We start from the raw sequence: 19,808 nt of genomic DNA, 5'->3' as shown, positions 1-19,808 counted from the left end.
GGGAGGGCTGTGCAACACAGAGAAGACAAGTAGTAATTCTACAGCATCTTACTACGCTGATGGACAGTACTGTAATGGGGTTTGTGGGGGGGACTTGGTGAAGGGGGGACCCTAGTAAACATAATATTCTTCATGTAATTGTAGATTAATGACAACAAAATTAATTAATTAATTAAAAAAAAAGAAAGAAAGCCAGACATCTGAACATCTACATGTTTTTTGCAGTGCAAGAGGCCAGGGACCCAGTCCCACCTTTATATAAGTCCCTTACCTGAGGAGATCAGCATCAAAAACACACAGTCTTGCAAGTGCTTTAATATGACTTTTGTCCAGAGGTCCCAGAAGGCCTCCTTCTCCAGAAGGCGCACCTGACGCGGCTGGCTTCTTGGAGGAGGCCCGTGCGTGGTATCTTTAGGTCAGTCAGGTTCAGGTTCAGCCCATCAAGAAGGAGGGAAAGGTGTTCTAGACAGAAGGGACACATGTGCAGGGCCATAAGTTTAAGGCTGAGCCTGGCACTTTCCGAAGGCCGACTGGGACATGGCATGAGGCGGAGGCTGGAAGCCCACATCACAAGGGCCCTCTGTGTCAGGCTGAGGACTCTCACATGCCAACCCTGAGGCTACAGCCAGAGATTTAGACAATAACAAGCGCACCACGCACTTCAGAACAGTGACAGCTCCATGCGAGATCAAGAATGGCAGGGCAAGAGGGAGGAGGGAGAAGGTGGCTGCAGATGAAGCTCCTGATGGGGCCAGCATGCCAGGGCGTGATTAGCTGGACTCAGCTCCTGAGAGCTATTGGGGGGCTGCAGAAAGCGAGGGCCCAAAGAAAGCAGAGCGCTCTGCTGGGCTGCCACCAGGGGAGTCGCCTGTGGGGGTCAGGCAGGATGAGGAATAGGATTGTAGTAAAACTGGGCAGGGGACAGCATGGCGAGAAGGGAACTCTGGTGGACAGAAGAGCCTGGACAAAAGAGGGCAGGCTGGAAAGACAGACTTAGGGCATGTGTACAAGAACAAGGAAAGTAAGCTGGCAGCAATTATGAGACATGGAATGGCAGCTTCACAAAGACTTGCAATGACAACAGAGACTGGCTATCTCAGCAGAGCCTGACATGCGAAGGCATGACAGTTTCTACAGTCAGAATGGTGTGCGTATGCATGGGAGAGCAACAGAGAGACACACAGACAAGAGGACAGCAAGCCCAAGCCATAGTTTCATTAAACTGGTACCTCATGACTGCCTCAACATTATTTATCAGCTTACCAAAAGGCAACTATTACCATGCCTTCAAGTCCAGTGGTAGCTAAAATTTCCTGTCTAGACAAATCCACTTAGCATCAAGGTTCTGGAAACATCTGCCTACCTCCCACCTCCTCATGATCACCAGGGAAAGAGAAAGTCAAAATCCAAAACTTACCCTTGGGGCAACTACTCAAAGACATTATTAGGTATCAGAACTGGACTGGATTCTTCCATCAGCCAGACTTATTACCTGCTCTAAATCAGATTATGCACATGGCAGTAAAGCTCCTTTGTGCTCATTTGTTCAAACAGAAGCAGGGCTGCTTGGACAGGGCCACCCCAACCCTCTGGCGACAGACCTCCTGCATCTATGTGACTCACCCACACTTCCTCAGACCTGACCAGAGGGAAGACTCAGTTGTGACAACCAGCACACTCCCTTCCTGCTCCCCACCCCAGCCCGCAGCCCAGCAGAGGCTTCCTGGGAGGGGCTGGTGAAACAACAAGCAGGAGTCTTGGGTGGATGGCGGTGCAAGTTCTTGGCTTTTGCTTTCCTCCCATGTGTCATTCATCAGCATCTTGGGGAGGATCTCTTATGCCTTCAGTGCCAGATAGCTTCACCTATCAGCTTAAACAAAACAGTGATGACACAATGCACCCCCTCCCCAGCCTGCTGAGAAAGGGGCCAAGCATGGGTTATCACAGCCCACAGACCACTGGCCAGCGAAGGCAGCCCAGCGAGAAGGTCACGGGTGAAGCCACTGCTCCTGCCCCCAAGGAGCTCTCAGTCAGGGAGATGCGTTTTTTACCTCACTAAGCAAATGTGGACCCAGCATCTGCTATGTACCAGACACCACTTGAGGTACTTGTAAAGTAGCAAACAAAACAGAATGAGATCCTTTGCCTCATGGGGAATATTCCAGTAATGGGTAAGGAGACAACTTCTCCACAGATAATTAATAAAAGGAACCAAACCAATGACAAGGTAAGGACAAAATAATGCTGCAGTTAGAAGGAAGGGAGAAGAAATACCTCTTGCAGGAATAAAGGAGTCTTGAGGAGGAAATAGGAGCAAAATACTTTGTTTCCTTATGACTATCAATTGAGAAACTGTAGAATTTTTTTTTTTTTATTGGAATGGCCCTAGAAACCCTTCTTCCCAGGTCAGTCAAGCTCCCATTCTGACCTCAGGCAGGTATGCGGTTTCTACAGAAATATCTCCGTCAATGGAGATCTTCCTGGAGATGAGGCAACCTGTTGATTAGACAGACGTTTTTAAACTTCTCCTGGTGCTTACATTTATATCCTCAGCCCACTGGCCCTAGACTGATATGGCTAAAAAGGCAGATCAGTATCAATTTAAATATGGTTTCTTTTTAACTACAAGTACAATCATTAAGCAAAACAATTTGGAGAAGGGGGAAAAATAAATTGATACTCTGAGAATTGGTGAGAAGGAATTGTGACTGTACCTTAGAACAAAATAGTGTGAACACATTTTGCGAAGAAAATCTTTTGGGAATCAGTGAGTGAGCCAACGGTGAACCTGAGGTTTGGCTGAGAGTTCTGGGAAAGGGGGAAAGTGTGGGCATCCATCTGAGGAATGCTGACTGGAGAGGGCAGCCAGCCACAGGGTTAGGTGGCTGTGAGCAAGGGAGCTGCCCTTGGAGCGCGGCTGAAGGAGGAACTGCTCTGTCAAGGCGAGGCCATCAGATGCCCTGGGAATTCAGTGAGCTGGGGCCAGGGAAGGGAGTAAGGCAGCTAATGAAGTTTTATCAAATTCATGCATAATTAAAATTAGTCCCTACCTTTCTGTAAGATATTTCTTAGAAAATCTAACAGTCATTCTCTAAATGTGGGGCTGTCATGCAACACAGGCATGGGAGACATGACCAGGGATGTGGTAAGCAAAGGACTACTCTGCTTAGCTGGGTCACACCTTAGTCCACGGGTACACCTGCCTGGCAAAGTGTATTTACAAAGAATATGCTTAGTTTAAAAAAAAAAAGGTCACATAACTAAAACCAGAACAGTACCGGGTTTTTTTTTAAGGGAGAAAACACCCCAAATTCCCAGTTTTTCTCTGCTATTGCAGCTGATCTCCACAATAGTACTGTAAACACATTCTTAAATCATCAATAATTACCTTTCATTGATATGGACCAGTGAGATGGACAAGCTGGATGAGGGGGGCTGGATAAGGTGGGTAAGATCAGAAGCCTTTGAAGGCCTGGGTGAGGGTATGTGCAGCCACATGGAGAAAATGTGGCCACCATGTCCACTGCAGAGAAATCGCTTCAGAAAACTTATGTGAAGAGTCATAGAGAAAATAAAGGATCCAAGAAAACATGTTCAAAGCCCAGATAAATGTTTGCCCCTAATAGAGGTGGGAGCAACAGAAAGGGGAACTAGTTTGGGAAGAAGTGATGACAGGTTCCACTTGGGAGATTTCACTTCTGAGACGACAATGAGACCTAGTAGAACAAATGACTAACAGCACTTCAAGATATAGGATGAGATAATGAAGAGAAACTACACAAGTATAGATCTGTGTGTTATAAGCTTGGAATAAAAACAAAGGCCATAAAAAAATATAATTACCTTTTATCGTGTTACTCGAAACTCAATTCACCATTCCTTCATGGGCTTCTTCCTTAGTGTTAAAAAACCAGTCTCCAACGTAGCTAAAATCTGGGGGGAAAGAAAATTTTAGATTATGGGATGTAACTTCCAAAGCTGAGATTATGTGAGACGGAATAAGTCAGTATGCTTTTAAGTTCACCTCTGAAAATATCGGACTACATCCTACTTTATCAATATCCCTCATTCCCATATGACCTTGCACAGGAGAACTGGAAGCTGATGCACAATTTGTATGATTCTCTATAGTGTCTTTCTATGTGATAATTTAAGTCATGATGGAATCCAGTTTAACCTGACTTAATGTGAAACATTTGCCATTAGCTACTGCAAACAACCAAGGACCCCACATTTCAGCAACACTGAGTTCCTGTTCTTGCTTAACTCATCTGGGTACTGGGTGGCAAGTTACGTCAGACAAGCAACAGTACACCCAGCATATGCTGAGGAGGCAGCAACAACCACGGACCAAGTAGATGCTACAAGGAAGTACAGAAAAGGATTGATTATGCTTCCTTTATCTTGGTAAGAGGGAGCAAATCCAATTATAATGCATGAACAAACTATTATCCCCCAAGGATGCATTGAACATTTCCAAGATCTTGAATTAAAATGAGAAGTACTGTAATTTTTAATAATGTGGGATTAGCTAATTTAGTTTGTGGCTGCTTGACTGCTGTGGGCACATCTGCTCCTGAGATTTTCTCCCCAACAGCAATGACAATGGCTTTGTTCTCTGGGCCAGACTGAGGGCAACATCAGAAGTAACCAAACCTTAGGCGTAGTGGGCAGGGGCAGCCAGCCTCGGAAGATGCCACTCAGGATCCCAGTTTCCTGGACCTCCTTCCCCTGCCTCCTTTTTATTTAAAGCCAGACTCTCCAGATTATGATTTGCCCTGCTTGACAGCATCAAAAGACCATGTTGTTCCAGCTTTCCTTGCCTCCTCACCTTCATTTAGCCAGATGCTCTGCCTTGGTTCATTTCTTTCTGTTTACAACAGCCACAAAAGGTATGTATGTGCATTTTTAAAATGCACACACAGCTATGTTGTATGTGTGAGAAGTTCTTTTTACAAAATTGCCTTCAGAGATATCTAAGGTAACATGACCCAAAAAAATCTTCCAAAAACTAAACTACAGATGCTCAGTTGCCTAATGATCAGGGCATATTTAAGTATATTAAAACATGTTTACTCAATGGACTCTCAGGCAGTCATCAGAACTGATAAATATGAAAAACAAAAGATATTAAGATGACAGTATCTAAGCAAACACCTAGAAGACCTAACATTATTGAAAAGAGCAAAATTTAAAATTGTTCCAAAGTGCTGATCGCAATTTTATCAAAAGTATGGTTACATATGAATGTAGCAATAGAAATTATAAAAAATATATAAAAATTATAAAATATTTATATATATATAATATACATATAAAACATAAAAATAAATATGATATACACACATTTATAGTGAAAATAAACTAAAAGAAGGTATTGGCTGATGATTATTAAATTCTAGGGTTCTATGTAAACAGTGATATAGTTCTTAACAGGCTTAAAATAATCCAACAATTTAGAATCACAGAGTGTTTGACTGGAAGGGCTCAAGGGGTGTGTTTTACTTCTTTTGGTTCCCTAGACACAATTTCAGCATGTAGGAGGAGAAGGGGCGATCTTCTCACACAAACACCAAGCAATTCTCACACACCAGCAGGGTGCCCAGAACTCAACTCCATTCTGATGCTGTCTGCCTGGAGACAGCACCAGGTTCTCCAGGTTAAGGTCTCCATCCTACAAGACTGTCCTCCACCTCCAACTCCAGATGCAAGCCCCAGGCAGTTCTGTGCTTCTGACCTACCAGCTACAGATTGGAGGTTCCCATTACATCCCCCTCAGGTTCAATTAGTTTGCTAGAGCGGCTCACAGAACTCAGGAAAACACTAACATTTTCCACTTTAATAAAGGACACCATAAAGGATACAAGTTAACAGGCAGATGAAGAGAGACACAGGGCAAGGTCCCAAATAAAGGAGCCTCTATTCTCATGGAGCTTGGGGCCGGGCTCAGTAGCACGTGAAGGTATTCTGGTTCCCCAAGTTTAGAAGCTCTTTCTCTTACAGAGAAGCAGGATCTAAGAGAGCAGAGAGCGATAAGCTCTTCTCATGAATTTTGTGAGGGCTTCATTGCATAGTCATGATTGACTAAATAATTGGCCATTGGCTGATTCAACCTCCAGCCCCCACCATTGGATGGGAGTCCAAAAGTCTTATTAACATGACAAGACACCCATTTCACCTTTGAAACTCTGCAGTGTTGGACTATAGATAAGACCAAATATATACCTGGGAAATATATATTCAGTCATATTTATGATATGACCGAATATATATTTCTTGTGACTCATTATATCACAAAGGGACTTCAGCTCAACCTTTTCATTTCACAGGTTAGTAAATTTATACTAAAGGAAATTAAGTGACTGTCATGACTCTATAGCTACTGAGTGGCAGAACTGGGACCAGCCCAGGGATCTCCCCACTCATCAATTTGTCCTCATTTCCAAAGAGTACACTGCTGTGGATTCATGCAAATTAATAAGGGGGTCCTATTATCTGAGTAGTCATTAACCAAACCCTATAGTTAGGAGCTTTTCAGAGATGCATTCCTTCAAATCACTAAAATATTTCCTAATAACCAACCATTTTATGACTCAAATCCCCATTCAAAATTCCATTTCTGTTCAAGGTTAGCACGTACACCTGATTCTGTCAGTGTCTTGTGCCTCTCACAAAATGACACATGTCCACTGCAAAGTGAAACTGCAAATCTTGCCCACCCCAATCCAGAATTTCATGAGGTTAATCAAAATGTTCTCAGAGAACTTCCCCAACAACAGGCAAACAGTGGCAAATGGGGACTGAGTGGTTGGGTGAGGAAATAATCATGTAAGAGAAAAACCTAAAGTTGGTGACACGATAAGGATTTTTCTACATGATGAGTTTAATATTAAAAAGTCTAAAAGGCCCCAAAGGAAAATGATCAGGGCCTCAACTCTGTAAAACCAGCCATCTTAGAGATGTGATGTAAATGTCAAATGTGATATTTAAGAAGTACCACAGAGTCCAACTATACAATTTTATCCAAAAATTTAGTCCTCTCAAAACAATAACTTACTTCTGCATTTTTTAATTCTAAGAGATACCCATGGCCACAGTATCTACCTTTCGTTAGCTATAAAGTAAAGTAAAATCATTTCATAAGTTTCACATAATTTTTTGCAAAAGAAACTCCTAAAGCTTTTGTTTCATTACATTATGAATTTTTTGTCCCCATTTAAGTGGATTCACTTTAAATGGCCTTTTTCTGATTCTAATTGTCCTTGGATAACAAGGACCTGTGGTAGAATCTTCATAAAGAATTTTTTAAAGTATAAATCAGGAATACTGAGGGTATTTATACCATTTTAAGCCAAGCATACATTTTAGAAACAGGAACTTCATATTCAGAATCTGAAATGCTAGGAGACGGCCTGTTTTCATTTTGTCCCTCCGTCATCAAAAATAATGCATTTTAGATTTTATACGATATAAAAACAAAGTTTAGGAAATCACAAATGACTATATTTGTCCCAATTCTTTTTAAAGCTGTAGAAGTATAATAATGTATTTACCTTCATGAATGAAGTTTCTTCTACAGTTTATTTTATTTGAACAAAACCATGGAAAAAACCTTCCTAAAGTTCTTATTAGCTGATTTGCATGTTGTGATTAGTTCTATCATCTGCAATTATCTGTGATTCTGTATATTCATGGTCTGAACTTTACCTGAGAACAATCAAGTTGGCTGAGTTTTCCTATGTTCAAAATGTCTATTGCATGAAAATAGTTAATAGGGCTAACATTCACTGAGATAATGAGAGCTATTCTAGTATCATAAAAACACAAGGCTCCATTTTAGAAGCATCAATTATTAAGTGGAATATTTTCTTGTAGAAGAACAAGAACAGCAAGAGAGTATTTTTTCCATTAAATAAAGTTGCAACATTCTATAGTAGAAAGATTTTTTTCTTTTACTTTTCAAATCTATAACAACAGTAGGACCTCTAAATAATCAATGAGGAATGACTTAAAAGTATGTGGGATAATAAAACACTTCTTAAAGATTCACTTCTTGGGGACTTTCCAGCTTCTGTGACCAAAATAAACAGTGTATGATTCAGTTTGTTTACTAATCCTGTTTCCAAGGTCAAGACTGAGATTACTGACTCAGTCTTGCTGTCAAATTTGCTCATCTCTCAAAGCAGTATAAATGTATGGCTCAGGATTAGGATGTGATTAATAGTTCCTCCCAGGAAGGACAACGAAGCCCTTGTCTCCCACAGCCACCAGAGGTCCAGGAACAAAGATGTGGAATTCCTGCTGGGCTCTGCTGCAGACACTCGAGTCATTTTACCACGGTGGTCTAAGAACATGAAGAAAAACAAGTTCAAAATCACCTCCTAAGTAGCCGTGACTCATGCCAAGTAAATGAGATGAGCCTCGCGCTCTGGCCTCTTCCAGGGATAGAATTAGTGAACAGTGGGAGGTATGCTGACCAATAAGTAACTGGAAATTAACGGGCCCAGGGAACCCCTGCTCCAGCTCACTTAGCTAAGTTTCTATCATCCTCGATGGAGAACTTCAGTCATTTTATAGCTATACAAGGGGGGTTTTCTGTAGGGACGCTTGATCAAACCATAGGAAAGAAGAAATCATGAACCTGGCTCCTTACTTTTGACCAACTGACTTTGAAGCCATTGTTTGCCAAATTAAAACTGCCTCTAAAAGGAAAAAATGCATTACAAGACTTACAATCAACCCTAAGAGATGACGTGATTAAGAGGATGATAAACCTGACTAGCTCTCGCTAGCTCTGCTCGGCAGGCTTCCAGCCACAGGAGAGGCAGAGCACTCTCTGCCATACAACAAGTGGGCTCAGGATCCCAATGGACTGCCTTCAGCCACTTCCTAAGTCAGATGAATGTCCTCACTCCCCAGATCTCTTAATCTTCTGTAAAATGGGTATAGGAACAAACTAATTAGATTCTTATAGCTCTAAGTTGCATTGTGCAGCACAGTGCTTGGCATAAATAAAATGCCAGGTGCTTGGTTAGTTTCTGTTTTTCCTGCTACATACAGAATAGAAGGACTTTCTATTCTCTCTGAAATTTGCAGGAAGCTATGTTAGACATTTTTTCTAATTAGAGGTGATCCTTTTACCCAAAACTGTGTCTAAGGTTTTTTTTTTTATTATTACTTTGATAATACAGAGAAAGTAGTACTTCAGAATGCAACATTCTGAAATCCTTTTTCCTAATGGTTACTCCACAATAGATGAGACCCATGTGGTTTGGGTTTAAGGATCACTGGCACATGAAGTGTCACTCAAAGTATCTTCCGTATGTTAACTCATTTAAATTCATAATAATACTCTGAGGTAAAACTACCCTCATCCCAATGTGACAGATCATTTAACACAGACACAGAACTGTTCAGCAACTTGTCCAGATAACAGAGCCAAGCCAAGATTCAAACAGGCAGGGCACGTAGGACCTCTGTTTTGTCTATTTATTGGGGGGGGTTGAGGGAGGAAAGGCAGGGAGGGAAGAAGGAAAACACTAAAACAATCTAGGAGATTCTCTTCCCTCTCAGCACACACATACTCAGCCAAGCCAATTTCGAATGTGAAGAAAACACCAAGTACATTCTCACTGGCTGCTTCTTCCAATGAAAATATTCAAGTTCTCTTTAAAGGGCAGTATATTCCTAGACACACTTGTTGAAATAGGGGCAAAGAGAGACCTGGGCACCAAGTGGGAATGTGTCATGCAGAAGCATAGAAAGAAGAGACTCACAGAGCAGTCACTGGAGAGGATGGCATTGTTCTAGACCCTACTATGATCCAGAACCTACTGCTGTGCTTAATACAACTACACAAACACAAGACACCAGCAAATTCCAGACCTTCTTCCTCCCACAGAAATGATCCTCAAAGTATTCTTCCTAAACATGATGCTTTCAAATGTGCGAAAAGCCAGAATACCAGCAGCTATTACTGAAACAAGTGTGGAAATATACATGCTTGGCCTGTACAAGTTCATTACTAATGTTAATCAAATCTTCATTCCTCATGAGATATTATTCCCATTTTAGAGGCAAGCCTAAGAGATGGAGTGTTTTTCCCCAAGCCACACAGTGACAAAGATAGATAGATATTATATAATTGGAATTCCAGCTTCTGGATGCTATGATGAACTAAGGAGACCTGCGAGGTCGCTGACAGACAACTATCACCCCATCCCATAGAGAGACCCCTGCAAATTGTGACAGATGATGAGTGCATCCCAGGAAGTAAATGTATACCTGTGTAAACAAGGGTGGAAATAACAAAATCAACACGGTTACTTTTGCAGCTGTGGTAAACACAATTAGACATAGTAATGGCCGTACTGTGTTTCCCAAAATATAATTGAATGCTCTTGCTCTTTTAATATAACCAAAGGGAACAAGGAAAACTGAAGAAGAATCTGGAATTTATGGGAACCTCAAGGTATTATCTCAAGATGGACAACACTAACCAACTTGTAATTTCAGAGTAGATAACCTTGATATCTCCTGTGAGAAAATCCTGCTCATCAAACACCTTAGCCCTTTTTTTTTTTTTAAAAAAGGGCAAATTTTGAAGGGAAACAAATCCCATATTTTGTATTTAAAAAGAAGTCTAGGGTGCTCCATGTAGACAATAAGCACACATTCATACACATTAAAATTGCTTGAGGTTTCCTTCAAGCTCTGTTTCTGAATCAAGATGGGCAGAAAATCTGCCGTAACAGGCGACAAGGTGATGACATGCTATGCCAGCCCGGTGCAGCTGCACCTGGGTGAGCAGGCAGCCGGACTGACAAAGCACTCTCACCGAATGACACCATACAACTCTGTATTGTCATGTGCTCAAGAGACCAATCTGGACAACTGCTGGACAGGCTGAATTTAACCCAGCCCTTTTCCCTGTCTGACAGCTGGATAAAAGAATGAACTTTAATAATTGAACCACTGCTGTTCAGTCACTATATTTTTAATGATGGCTCAGGACATGTTGAGGTCAAACAGACACAGATTTTTTTCAATAAGATTTGCTAAATGTTTTAGTGAGTGCTATTGGGGGTGGGGTGGGGGTGGGGGATGTTGGATGTGGAGCTCTATGGGACAGATCTCCAGGCAAAAGAGTGGAAGGCAACTGGGGTCCAGACCTCAGCTCACCCAAGTGCACCCACAGATTCGTGTCACTCCCACAGAACACCTCTGATGCAGTCCTCAGGGCATTATGGGATGGAGAAAATGGTGAGTTCTAAAGACAACAAAACCAACTAAGTGAACAGTAGTCTAGATTCTAACCCTCCCTTAAGACAAATTTGTAAGGAACCTGGCAGTGATTCTAAAGGCTTCCTCTTACCCTACTGGGCTCTGGCTCACCAGGAAAGATGAACAACAGGAAGCTTCCAAAGTCATGGTGAAATTGCTATTTTTCTTCAGAAAGGAAAGAGGTAAGTGATGACACAATAAAGAGTCAAAACAAAGTTAATGAATACACCTGAAATAAAGAGGGGGTCAAAATGAAGTTTCCTCTAGCAGATATTTTGCAAAGACAGGTTGTTTAATTACATAAGACAAGCTGAACTAAATGGGAAGCTTTGAGAGTTGGATGAAGAAGGTGCGTGAGAACATTAAGACTAACTTTGTTTACATAGAGTGGAAATTCATGGTAAAACAAAGGTCAGCATCACTCTCATTTTTCACTGAAAAAGCCCTTTTGCTGAGTGTTTCCCAGAAAACACTCTAAGTTACCACATGATAGCAGGACACCCTCTTACCAAGAGGACACACTTGCAAAATATTTCTACAACAGGCACCTGAAGGTGTCACAGGAGTTCTGGGCAGTGCCTCTCAGTGCAGACAGTATCTGGCTACTTTCTCTTACTCCCACACCCACAGTCTCAAGTTCATTGTTCTCAGCTACTCGGATACTTAAATAAAACCAAGTTTGAGAAGCACTGAACTTTAGCCCATCACCTCAAAGTTCACCTATTATCAGAAGGAGGGAGCCAAGTAGTAAACACCACTGGTACTGCCATGTTCTTTTCCTCCAGTCCCATGTCAGCTCAAACACAAGGCTGTCACTTCAGGACAGGAAGCCCTACCAGCACATACTTGTGGGTTCTGTTTGCCTTCCACCCTTCTTTTCATTTGGAAACCTTTCCTTTCTCCCCCTCATCATGGCCCATGCACCCCTCACTGCAAGGATAGGCTCTGTGTGGATACAGAGGACACCCCACTCCTCTGTCCCCAGCAATGAGCATGTGATCCAGGCCAAAGAGATTCCTTCGGAAGATTTGATTTAGCAGCACCAGAGGAGGATTTTTCTTTTTGGGTCAAGCTGGAAGAGCCACAAGGAGCCCATCCGCTCCAAGAGAAAATGAGGCCAACATACAGAGGGCATTAGAGTCCCCACTGAAGCCAACGTGATCCTTGGGTGTCCCTAATGTATAAAGTCAACAAATCCCATATTTTGCTTCAGCAACTTTTAAGTGAGGCAAGGAGATGTGTAAACCCCCAACTTTACTCAAGAAACTTAAGCCAGTTGCTTTTTTTTTCTTAAACAGAAAAAAGAAAAAATTCATATCTAATAATAGACTGTTACCATTTCCTATCAAAATGATTCTTCATGTGAATAAGAAATAATTTGTCATAATTCTTTCATAACATGATCACTTAGGTTTTGCAGAAAACAGTTGTTACTTGAGACTTGAAATCTTGTATGAAAATAGCTTAATTGTAAGGCACTGAGTTACCTTTCCATATATTGTGACATTCTAATAAACTTGAAGGATTACATAAAGTGCTTTCTAATAAGTGTATCATGTCAGACAGGACATGGTAGCATCTTAAAACATAACGAGCAAAGTGTTTCACCATGACCTGCCCCACGTTAAAGCCTCCCAAAGACTTCTCTAAAGGATAAAGTAGGTGCTACTTTTTGAGTAAATGTTCCATCAAAATAGAAAAAATACTGAAAGGAAAAAAGCCACACCCAACAGCAGAGCCAGAGGTCTAACTGTAGCATTTACATGTTCCAGGGATTCAAACGAAAACCATCTGCTAGAGACCAGCAGACGTGCTGACCTCACCTGATTCTCCATCAGGTGAACTACTGGAAGGGTCCACAAGCAGCGGTTAACTACAGCTCCATCTGCTGCGCATGCTCATGTGCTGCTGCGCATGCTCGCTCACTCCCTCCCCCTTGGACACCATGCAGCTGTAGCCGCATTGGGGAAACTAGCTCAAGCCATGTGTTGATGAGGTTTCTCCAATATGGTAGGAATAATCAATAAAGTTATTTACTTTCATACATATGGTAACCCTAACAAGCACAGCCTCAAAATTTATCATGGTGACATTGAAAATACATTCTTAAACTAACAAAGCTCACAGGCCTTTGATCTTTCATGATTTTCACACAGACGATCAGAGGACAATCTGTTCACCAGACATGGCAGCTCCTCAGGGAGCCGCCTCTAGGCTGCTTCTGTTCCTGGTACAAAACTCCAATTTACAGCTCCCCAACGACACCTTGATTTTTGCACATCTGCCTCCTATAGTGGGCCTCAAACTCCAGGGGAACAGGGATGGAATTTTACTGATCTCCATACCTGACCTGGATTCTAAAAGAACTTCACAGGCTGTCAAACAAATAAACTCATTAAATAAATAAATCATATTTCATTTCACTCTGCTGTAAATACAAAGCAAAAGCTAAAAACCTTGGATACTAGGGTCTCAATAAAGATACTCCAAAATGATTTTTCCATTTGCATGGTTTTTCATCAATATTTTTAAATTTCCCTGAGTTCGGTCATTTAAGGTTCCCTCCTAACACTGCGTTTGAAAGTAACTTGGGTCAGTTCAGGGTCAAACACCAGATCTTGAGCATGCCGGCACTTGACCTTCACAGGCTGGCTGTGCTGATAAAGAACTGTCAGCCCTTCAGCCATCTCTGCCACCTGTTGTCCGAAACCCCCTTCTTGAAAATTGCATCATCCACCCCAAATATATTCCTTTTTTCTACTCCTGTGCAGTTTGTTCATTAAAAGCGAAGCAGGGGCTCTCTTGTCCCCTTCCTGGCGTGAGCCAGGAGCTCTATTCTCTCACTGTATCTCTAAATAAAAGCCTCTCCCTAAAAAAAAAAAAAGCGAAGCAGACGAAGGGTCAGCCAGTTCTCCAAATTCACTCCAATGGCCACTGGGACTCTGAGCTTGGAAATAACGACCCCAGCGTGGGGCTGGCAGGGCACACACAGACACAGGTTGGCAGCTTCTGTTAAGTGAAGGGTCTAGACAACAGTGGCCTCAAAAGCCTGGAGAGAAACGTCATCAGGGAATCCCTGGAGCTGCTGCAGGTAACAGTGCCCTGAAATATGGAGTGCTGCCTGACCCATCTGGAATTCTTCAGTGGCTCTGTGAAATGATCCAGTAATGAGGTAATTGTCTGGTGTGTATATGAACTTTGTGTTTATTGCTATAGACTGAAAGCTTGTGTCCCCCCCAAGTTCATACGTTGAAACCGAATCCCCACTGTGATGGCACTAGCAAGTGAGGCCTCTGGGAGGTGACTAGGGTACAGCCCTCGTAAATGGGACCAGTGCCCTTACAAAAAAGATCCCAGAAGCTCCCTTCCTCCTTCCACCATGTGAGGACACAGCGAGAAGATCCGCCATCTATGAACCAGGAAGTGAAGAGTAACCGGACGCCAATGTGCAGCACCTTGATCTTGAATTTCCCAGCCTCTAGAACTGTGAGAAATTAATGTCTGTTATTTGAGCCTATGTGAAGGCTTAAATGTGCTCTGTGGTTTTCTGTTACAGCAGCCCAAATGGACTAAGACATTTATGAAGAGCAAAGCTCACTGGTATTTCCTGTTTCAATGGGCTAGGCTCCCCAGCCGGTCACCCCCAAAATTGCAACCACTCCTTGTTCTGTCAAATCTGTGACTTCCATTAAATTTTCCAAATCTACTGAGCTTACGCCACTCTCTAGCCCCACAGCATTTGGTACATGTGTTGTCCACTTAGTAACTAAGCATGCACTAAACTGACATAAACAAGACTTTCAAAACACATATACCATGTCTCTGTCACAAACAGGAGTTATATATTCTCACAATCTTTTTTTTTTAATTCCCTGAAGCATCTAACATAGGTCCTTGTATAGAGCAGGTTCTCAAATGTCTGTACACCAAATTCCATTTAAGGTTTAATTTCTCAGATTTCTGAGCACTTCCCCCAATTGTTCCCTTCACCCACAACCGAGAAAATAATTTACTGGTGAAACTGAAAAATTAACTACTGTTCACTTTTATTTAGGTAATGTGGAAAGGGGGATCCAAAAACACAAACTTAAAATAAGAAAGCTGGGATAAAAGATGCAACAACTTAATAGTTCTGCCCTGGGTATTCCCTCATTCATTCAGAAAACATGTTCCACTTTGGAGGCACAGTGACAAACACACCCTCTGTCCTCATGGCCTTGAGTAACAGAGGAAAGAGGAGGTATGAACCAGAAGTTCCTTGCGACCTGTGAGTGTGAATATACATGAGTTCTTGCACATGCAGCCAGAGCTGCTAGCAAAGCTCTTCACAGGCCCGGCTGCCCCTCAAACTTCAGATTTCAGTTTAAGTGGCACCTCCTCTAAGCAGACCCAGTTTAAAGTAAGTTTCTCCCCCTACCCCCATTTTCCTCATGACACATGCATCCTTTGGAGCATGTAAGCCATTTGGAGCCCTGGGTTTCTTGGTTCACCGCTCAGGTCTCTCTTTCTAGCCTGGAAGCTCCTGGAGGGCAGGGCCAGGCCTATTCTTGTAGCTGGCACAGTGGCTTGCACAGAGAAAGTGTGCAAGCAGATGAATCCCGTGAAGATACAAATGCCAGTATGGCCAATCCATTGCCTAGGTCAAAAGTGGGGAAGTCAGAAAAGGTCTCTTACATTTCTGAGGAAGTTCCCAGGAACAAATAATCACCCACAAGAACAGAAGAGCCAGGCAGGCCTGAATGGTTCATGTTGCACCCTCCTTTTACTCACAGGAAATGTGGTCATAGCTGCCACCTACAGGGTCACTGTCAACAGGCCCCTCACCAGACACACAGGGCCCAGGCAATGACTACCACTTCCTCTTCTTTCCCTGAGGCAGGTGACCTGGCAAACACATATACAAAGCATGAAACACTCCTCAGTACGATCTAATGGGCCTGGGTCACGGAGGACAGTGGGGACAGGGTGGGGAGGGCAGGCGGCAATGGGTGAAGGGGTTCTCTAAGCAGAACAGAAATTCGAGTTTCTGCTGAGTGGGACTGAACCGGAGCTCTGCTTGTGTTCCACCCAGAACCCCACACCAGTGGTTCAAGTAATCGTTCAGTTTCCCTGCCCCCTGCAGCATTTCCTTCAGCAGCAAGGACTACACAGAGTGACCTCAAAAAACAAAAGACATCACAGATACCTCTCTGGAGTCCTGGGGAGTAGGAGGGCACTACTTTTAACTTTCAATGCATTTTTTTAAAAAAGCATCACATCCACTTATGCACCAGTTTTACATTTAACTTGAGATGCTTGCAACGGATCTGCTTAAACCATGTAAATATGGTACCCATTTTTTACATATTACGTATTACCCTTTGAAATGCAAGGAAACTGGAAAAGAGCTTCATGATTACTTTCTTTGACAACACATAATATAAACCATGAAGTGTCAGAAGTTCCTTATCCCTGGATATTGGTAATTACAGGAAAATTTGGGGGGAAGGAGGCATTTTTTTCTAATTTGCAATTTTTCCAAAGAGATTTGCAGTATAGTCAAAGATAATGTAGGCTGCATGAATATTTATGGTCAAAAGGGAAAAGGACCCCGTACAGTGGGCTGAATAATGTCCCCTCACAAGAGAGTCACATCTTAATCTCTGGAACCTGTGAATGTCACCTCACGGCAAGGACTTGGCAGATGTCGTAAATGTAAGATCTTGAGATGGGGAAATTCTCTTACATTCTGAGTGGGCCCCATCCCCAGTGTCCTTAAAGGAAGGAGGCACAGGGAAATTAACTGCAGAGGAAAAGGCCCTAAGAAGATGGAGACAGACACTGCAGTGCTTTGCTTTGAAAATGAAAGAAGAGGCCACAGAAGCCAAGGAATACATGCAGACACAGGAAATCGAAAAATAACAAGGAAACAGATTCTTCCTTGGAGCCTCCAAGAGGAACCAGTCCTACTGGTACCTTGATCTTAGCCCTGTAAGACTCACTGTGGACTTCTGACCTCTAGAACTGCAAGAGAATAAATGTGTTTGCTTAAGCCACAAAGTCTGTGGCAATTTGTTACAGGCAGCAGGAAACTGTGCTACAGTATGATTGCTTGTTCCCAAATTACTTGATCAAAAATCTAGTTAAAAATAATTACAAATTCTCATACTCCAAATATGGAAACTTCTAAGTTTGACCTACTAGTTTCTGTGTGCCGTTTCTCTTTGCAAAAACTAGAGTTCTGGTTCTATTTCAGCCCAAGACCCTGCCATCATGATCATATTCAGGATATAACTGGAATCTACATTATAATTCTTTTATAAAGGTGTATTGTCTTGAATCTTGCAGTGTTAATATAGTTATTAGATATAATTCTGATTACACATTAGGGTTAGAAATATCTGTTGGAATTGAGTCAACTCTAAAATGGGAATAAAAGAGACACAGCAATTTACCACAGCAACTTCAAGGATTATGCATATCTGCGATCCACTCTGTGTCTCAGGCTGTATTTGTTGGCTAAACAATATATGTACAAGTTTGAATGAGAACCGAACATGTATTAATGTTATTAAATTTATATCCATTGCTTTCTCTCCACTTCTAGGAACCACTGCAGTAGTAACTCATCAATGTTTGGTCACTAAAGAGCATATGCCTCACTTGAGAAAATGGGTAAATGTGTCAGGCACCAAAATTCACCAGGAACCTAACCTATGATTTATCCTGGAAACATCTGAAGCATTTTTAACAGAATAATAAAGAAATGAAAGAGAATAACCCCATATTGTCTTAATAAGAATAATATGTAACAGTTTAAATTCTAAGAAAGAAGAGAGAAAATAAAATCAAGTAACTCTGGACCAGAGTGCTTTGATTGCATACTCTAACTAGCCTATCTTCTGGTGCTGGAAAAATTGGGGAAGAGGAACACCTACTTGGCAGGCTGGGTTGGTGGGGCCACTGGTGTTGGCTTCCAATACTCCTTTATGGAAACTGTTGGTAGCATAGAGCAAACGGCTAAGTATACACCTCCTCTTGGGAACCCAGGTTTTCAGTGCGGGAAAGGGAGATACAGACATGGAATTAGGGAATAGTGAGGAAGGACGCTAGGAGGGTAGATTCAAATGGGAGAGAATCAGTATGAACTGACAATTTTTTTCTTAAATATATGTCCTAGCTCTGCTTATGAAGAGGCCTAGGAATAAGGACCCCACATCAGCACAGAGCACACATGGCACGGGATCCTGATTTCTAGGTACCATTCCTTGGAAAAGGAACCAGGCTCCACAGAGACAGGGCTGATTCCAAATCTGCATCAGGGAAAGCACAGTAGGAACCTGGAGCTTATACTGTTCTTTAAAAATGGAGAGATTTTGTGATTTTTCACCTAAGGGATCAAGCTTGGAGTTACCAGAAGTGAGGTAACCTGACTGTACCTGCCTCCTGATGTGATTAAATAAGGAGTACACATCACTTCCAGACAAAAGTGTTCAGCCCACATCTAATCCTTAGGAAACAATGAAAATAACCCAGAACATAGGACATCTGTCATGACAATCAGTGCAGAGTTTGAAAAAAGGACAATTTTTATGAACAACAACAAAAAGAAAATGGCAAGAACTCTATTCTAAATCAGAAGAGACTAAGGAAGCATGACTAAAAGAAATGCATGAACACTGGATCTGGGTAGAGGGGCATAAAAGACATTTTTGGACAACTGAAAAAACTGTTAAAGGAACTGCATATTAGATAATATTATTGAATTAATGTTAATTTTCTTCAGTGTGATAGGCATTGTGTTTATGAGGAGACTATCCTTAGGAAATGCCTTATTTATTTAGGGATATGTTTCATGATGTCTGCAACTTATATTCAAATAGTTCAGCCTGGGGTGGGGAAATGTATATGAGTAACAGTGGATAAATCTAGGTGAAAGCCTGTGAACCTTTCTGCAGGCTGAAACATTTTCAAAATTTTAAAAGTTGGAAAAGTAATTCCAAAGAAAGGAAATTTGAAATGTCTTCAAATGTCATGTTACTATTTTGCCCTAAGCTCATTCTGCTAATTATTGTGTCTGCTGTGTCTACCATAGTCACAGTACTAGTGGAAGCAATAGCAGTTGTAACAGAGAACCAACAAAATAGTATTTTACAGATTATGAAGGCTTTTTGAATACGAATTAAATTGACTGTAACCAGTTTAAAATAAAGTGGCATATTTTAAAATAATTGCTAAAGCCATTATGCTAAGTCCTTTATCTCACTATCATAACACTTCTAAGTACTCTTCTCATCTCCATTTTATCAATGAGGAAATTAGGCTCAAAATATTAATTAACTAGTAAATTACAGGGCTCTGATTTACACTCAGGTTGTCTGAGCCACTAAAATGATGGTAAAAACAACCTTTTTAGAATGTGTAAACTTACATTAGTGAAAAGAGGAATCAGTCACCAAGAAACAAAAGATCTGACACATTTTTGAGAAGATAAATATAAAAATGAGAACATGCAACCAGAAAAGAACAGAATACAGAATGCTTAG

At 41.7% G+C, this 19,808-nt stretch overlaps 1 protein-coding gene across 4 annotated transcripts in view; it reads right to left on the bottom strand.

The window, feature by feature from the left end:
* Positions 1-19,808, bottom strand: part of SVIL (supervillin) — a 232,971-nt gene that overhangs the window by 186,504 nt on the left and 26,659 nt on the right. For 2 of the 4 annotated variants that reach the window (XM_057498342.1, XM_057498343.1), the window contains exon 2: positions 3,844-3,933. Coding sequence is in view for 1 of the 4 variants with exons in the window: in XM_057498341.1 (XP_057354324.1) it covers positions 272-287 (16 nt within the window). In the remaining 3 variants the exon portion in view is untranslated. Of the gene's footprint in view, positions 1-271; positions 303-3,843; positions 3,934-19,808 lie in introns of those variants that run through there. The other 2 variants (XM_057498341.1, XM_057498344.1) reach the window with 2 other exon arrangements.

This window comes from Manis pentadactyla, chromosome 3 (genome assembly GCF_030020395.1).
Source record: "Manis pentadactyla isolate mManPen7 chromosome 3, mManPen7.hap1, whole genome shotgun sequence".
Taxonomy (NCBI): Eukaryota; Metazoa; Chordata; class Mammalia; order Pholidota; family Manidae; genus Manis; species Manis pentadactyla.
This window is presented reverse-complemented; position numbering and strand designations above follow the sequence as displayed.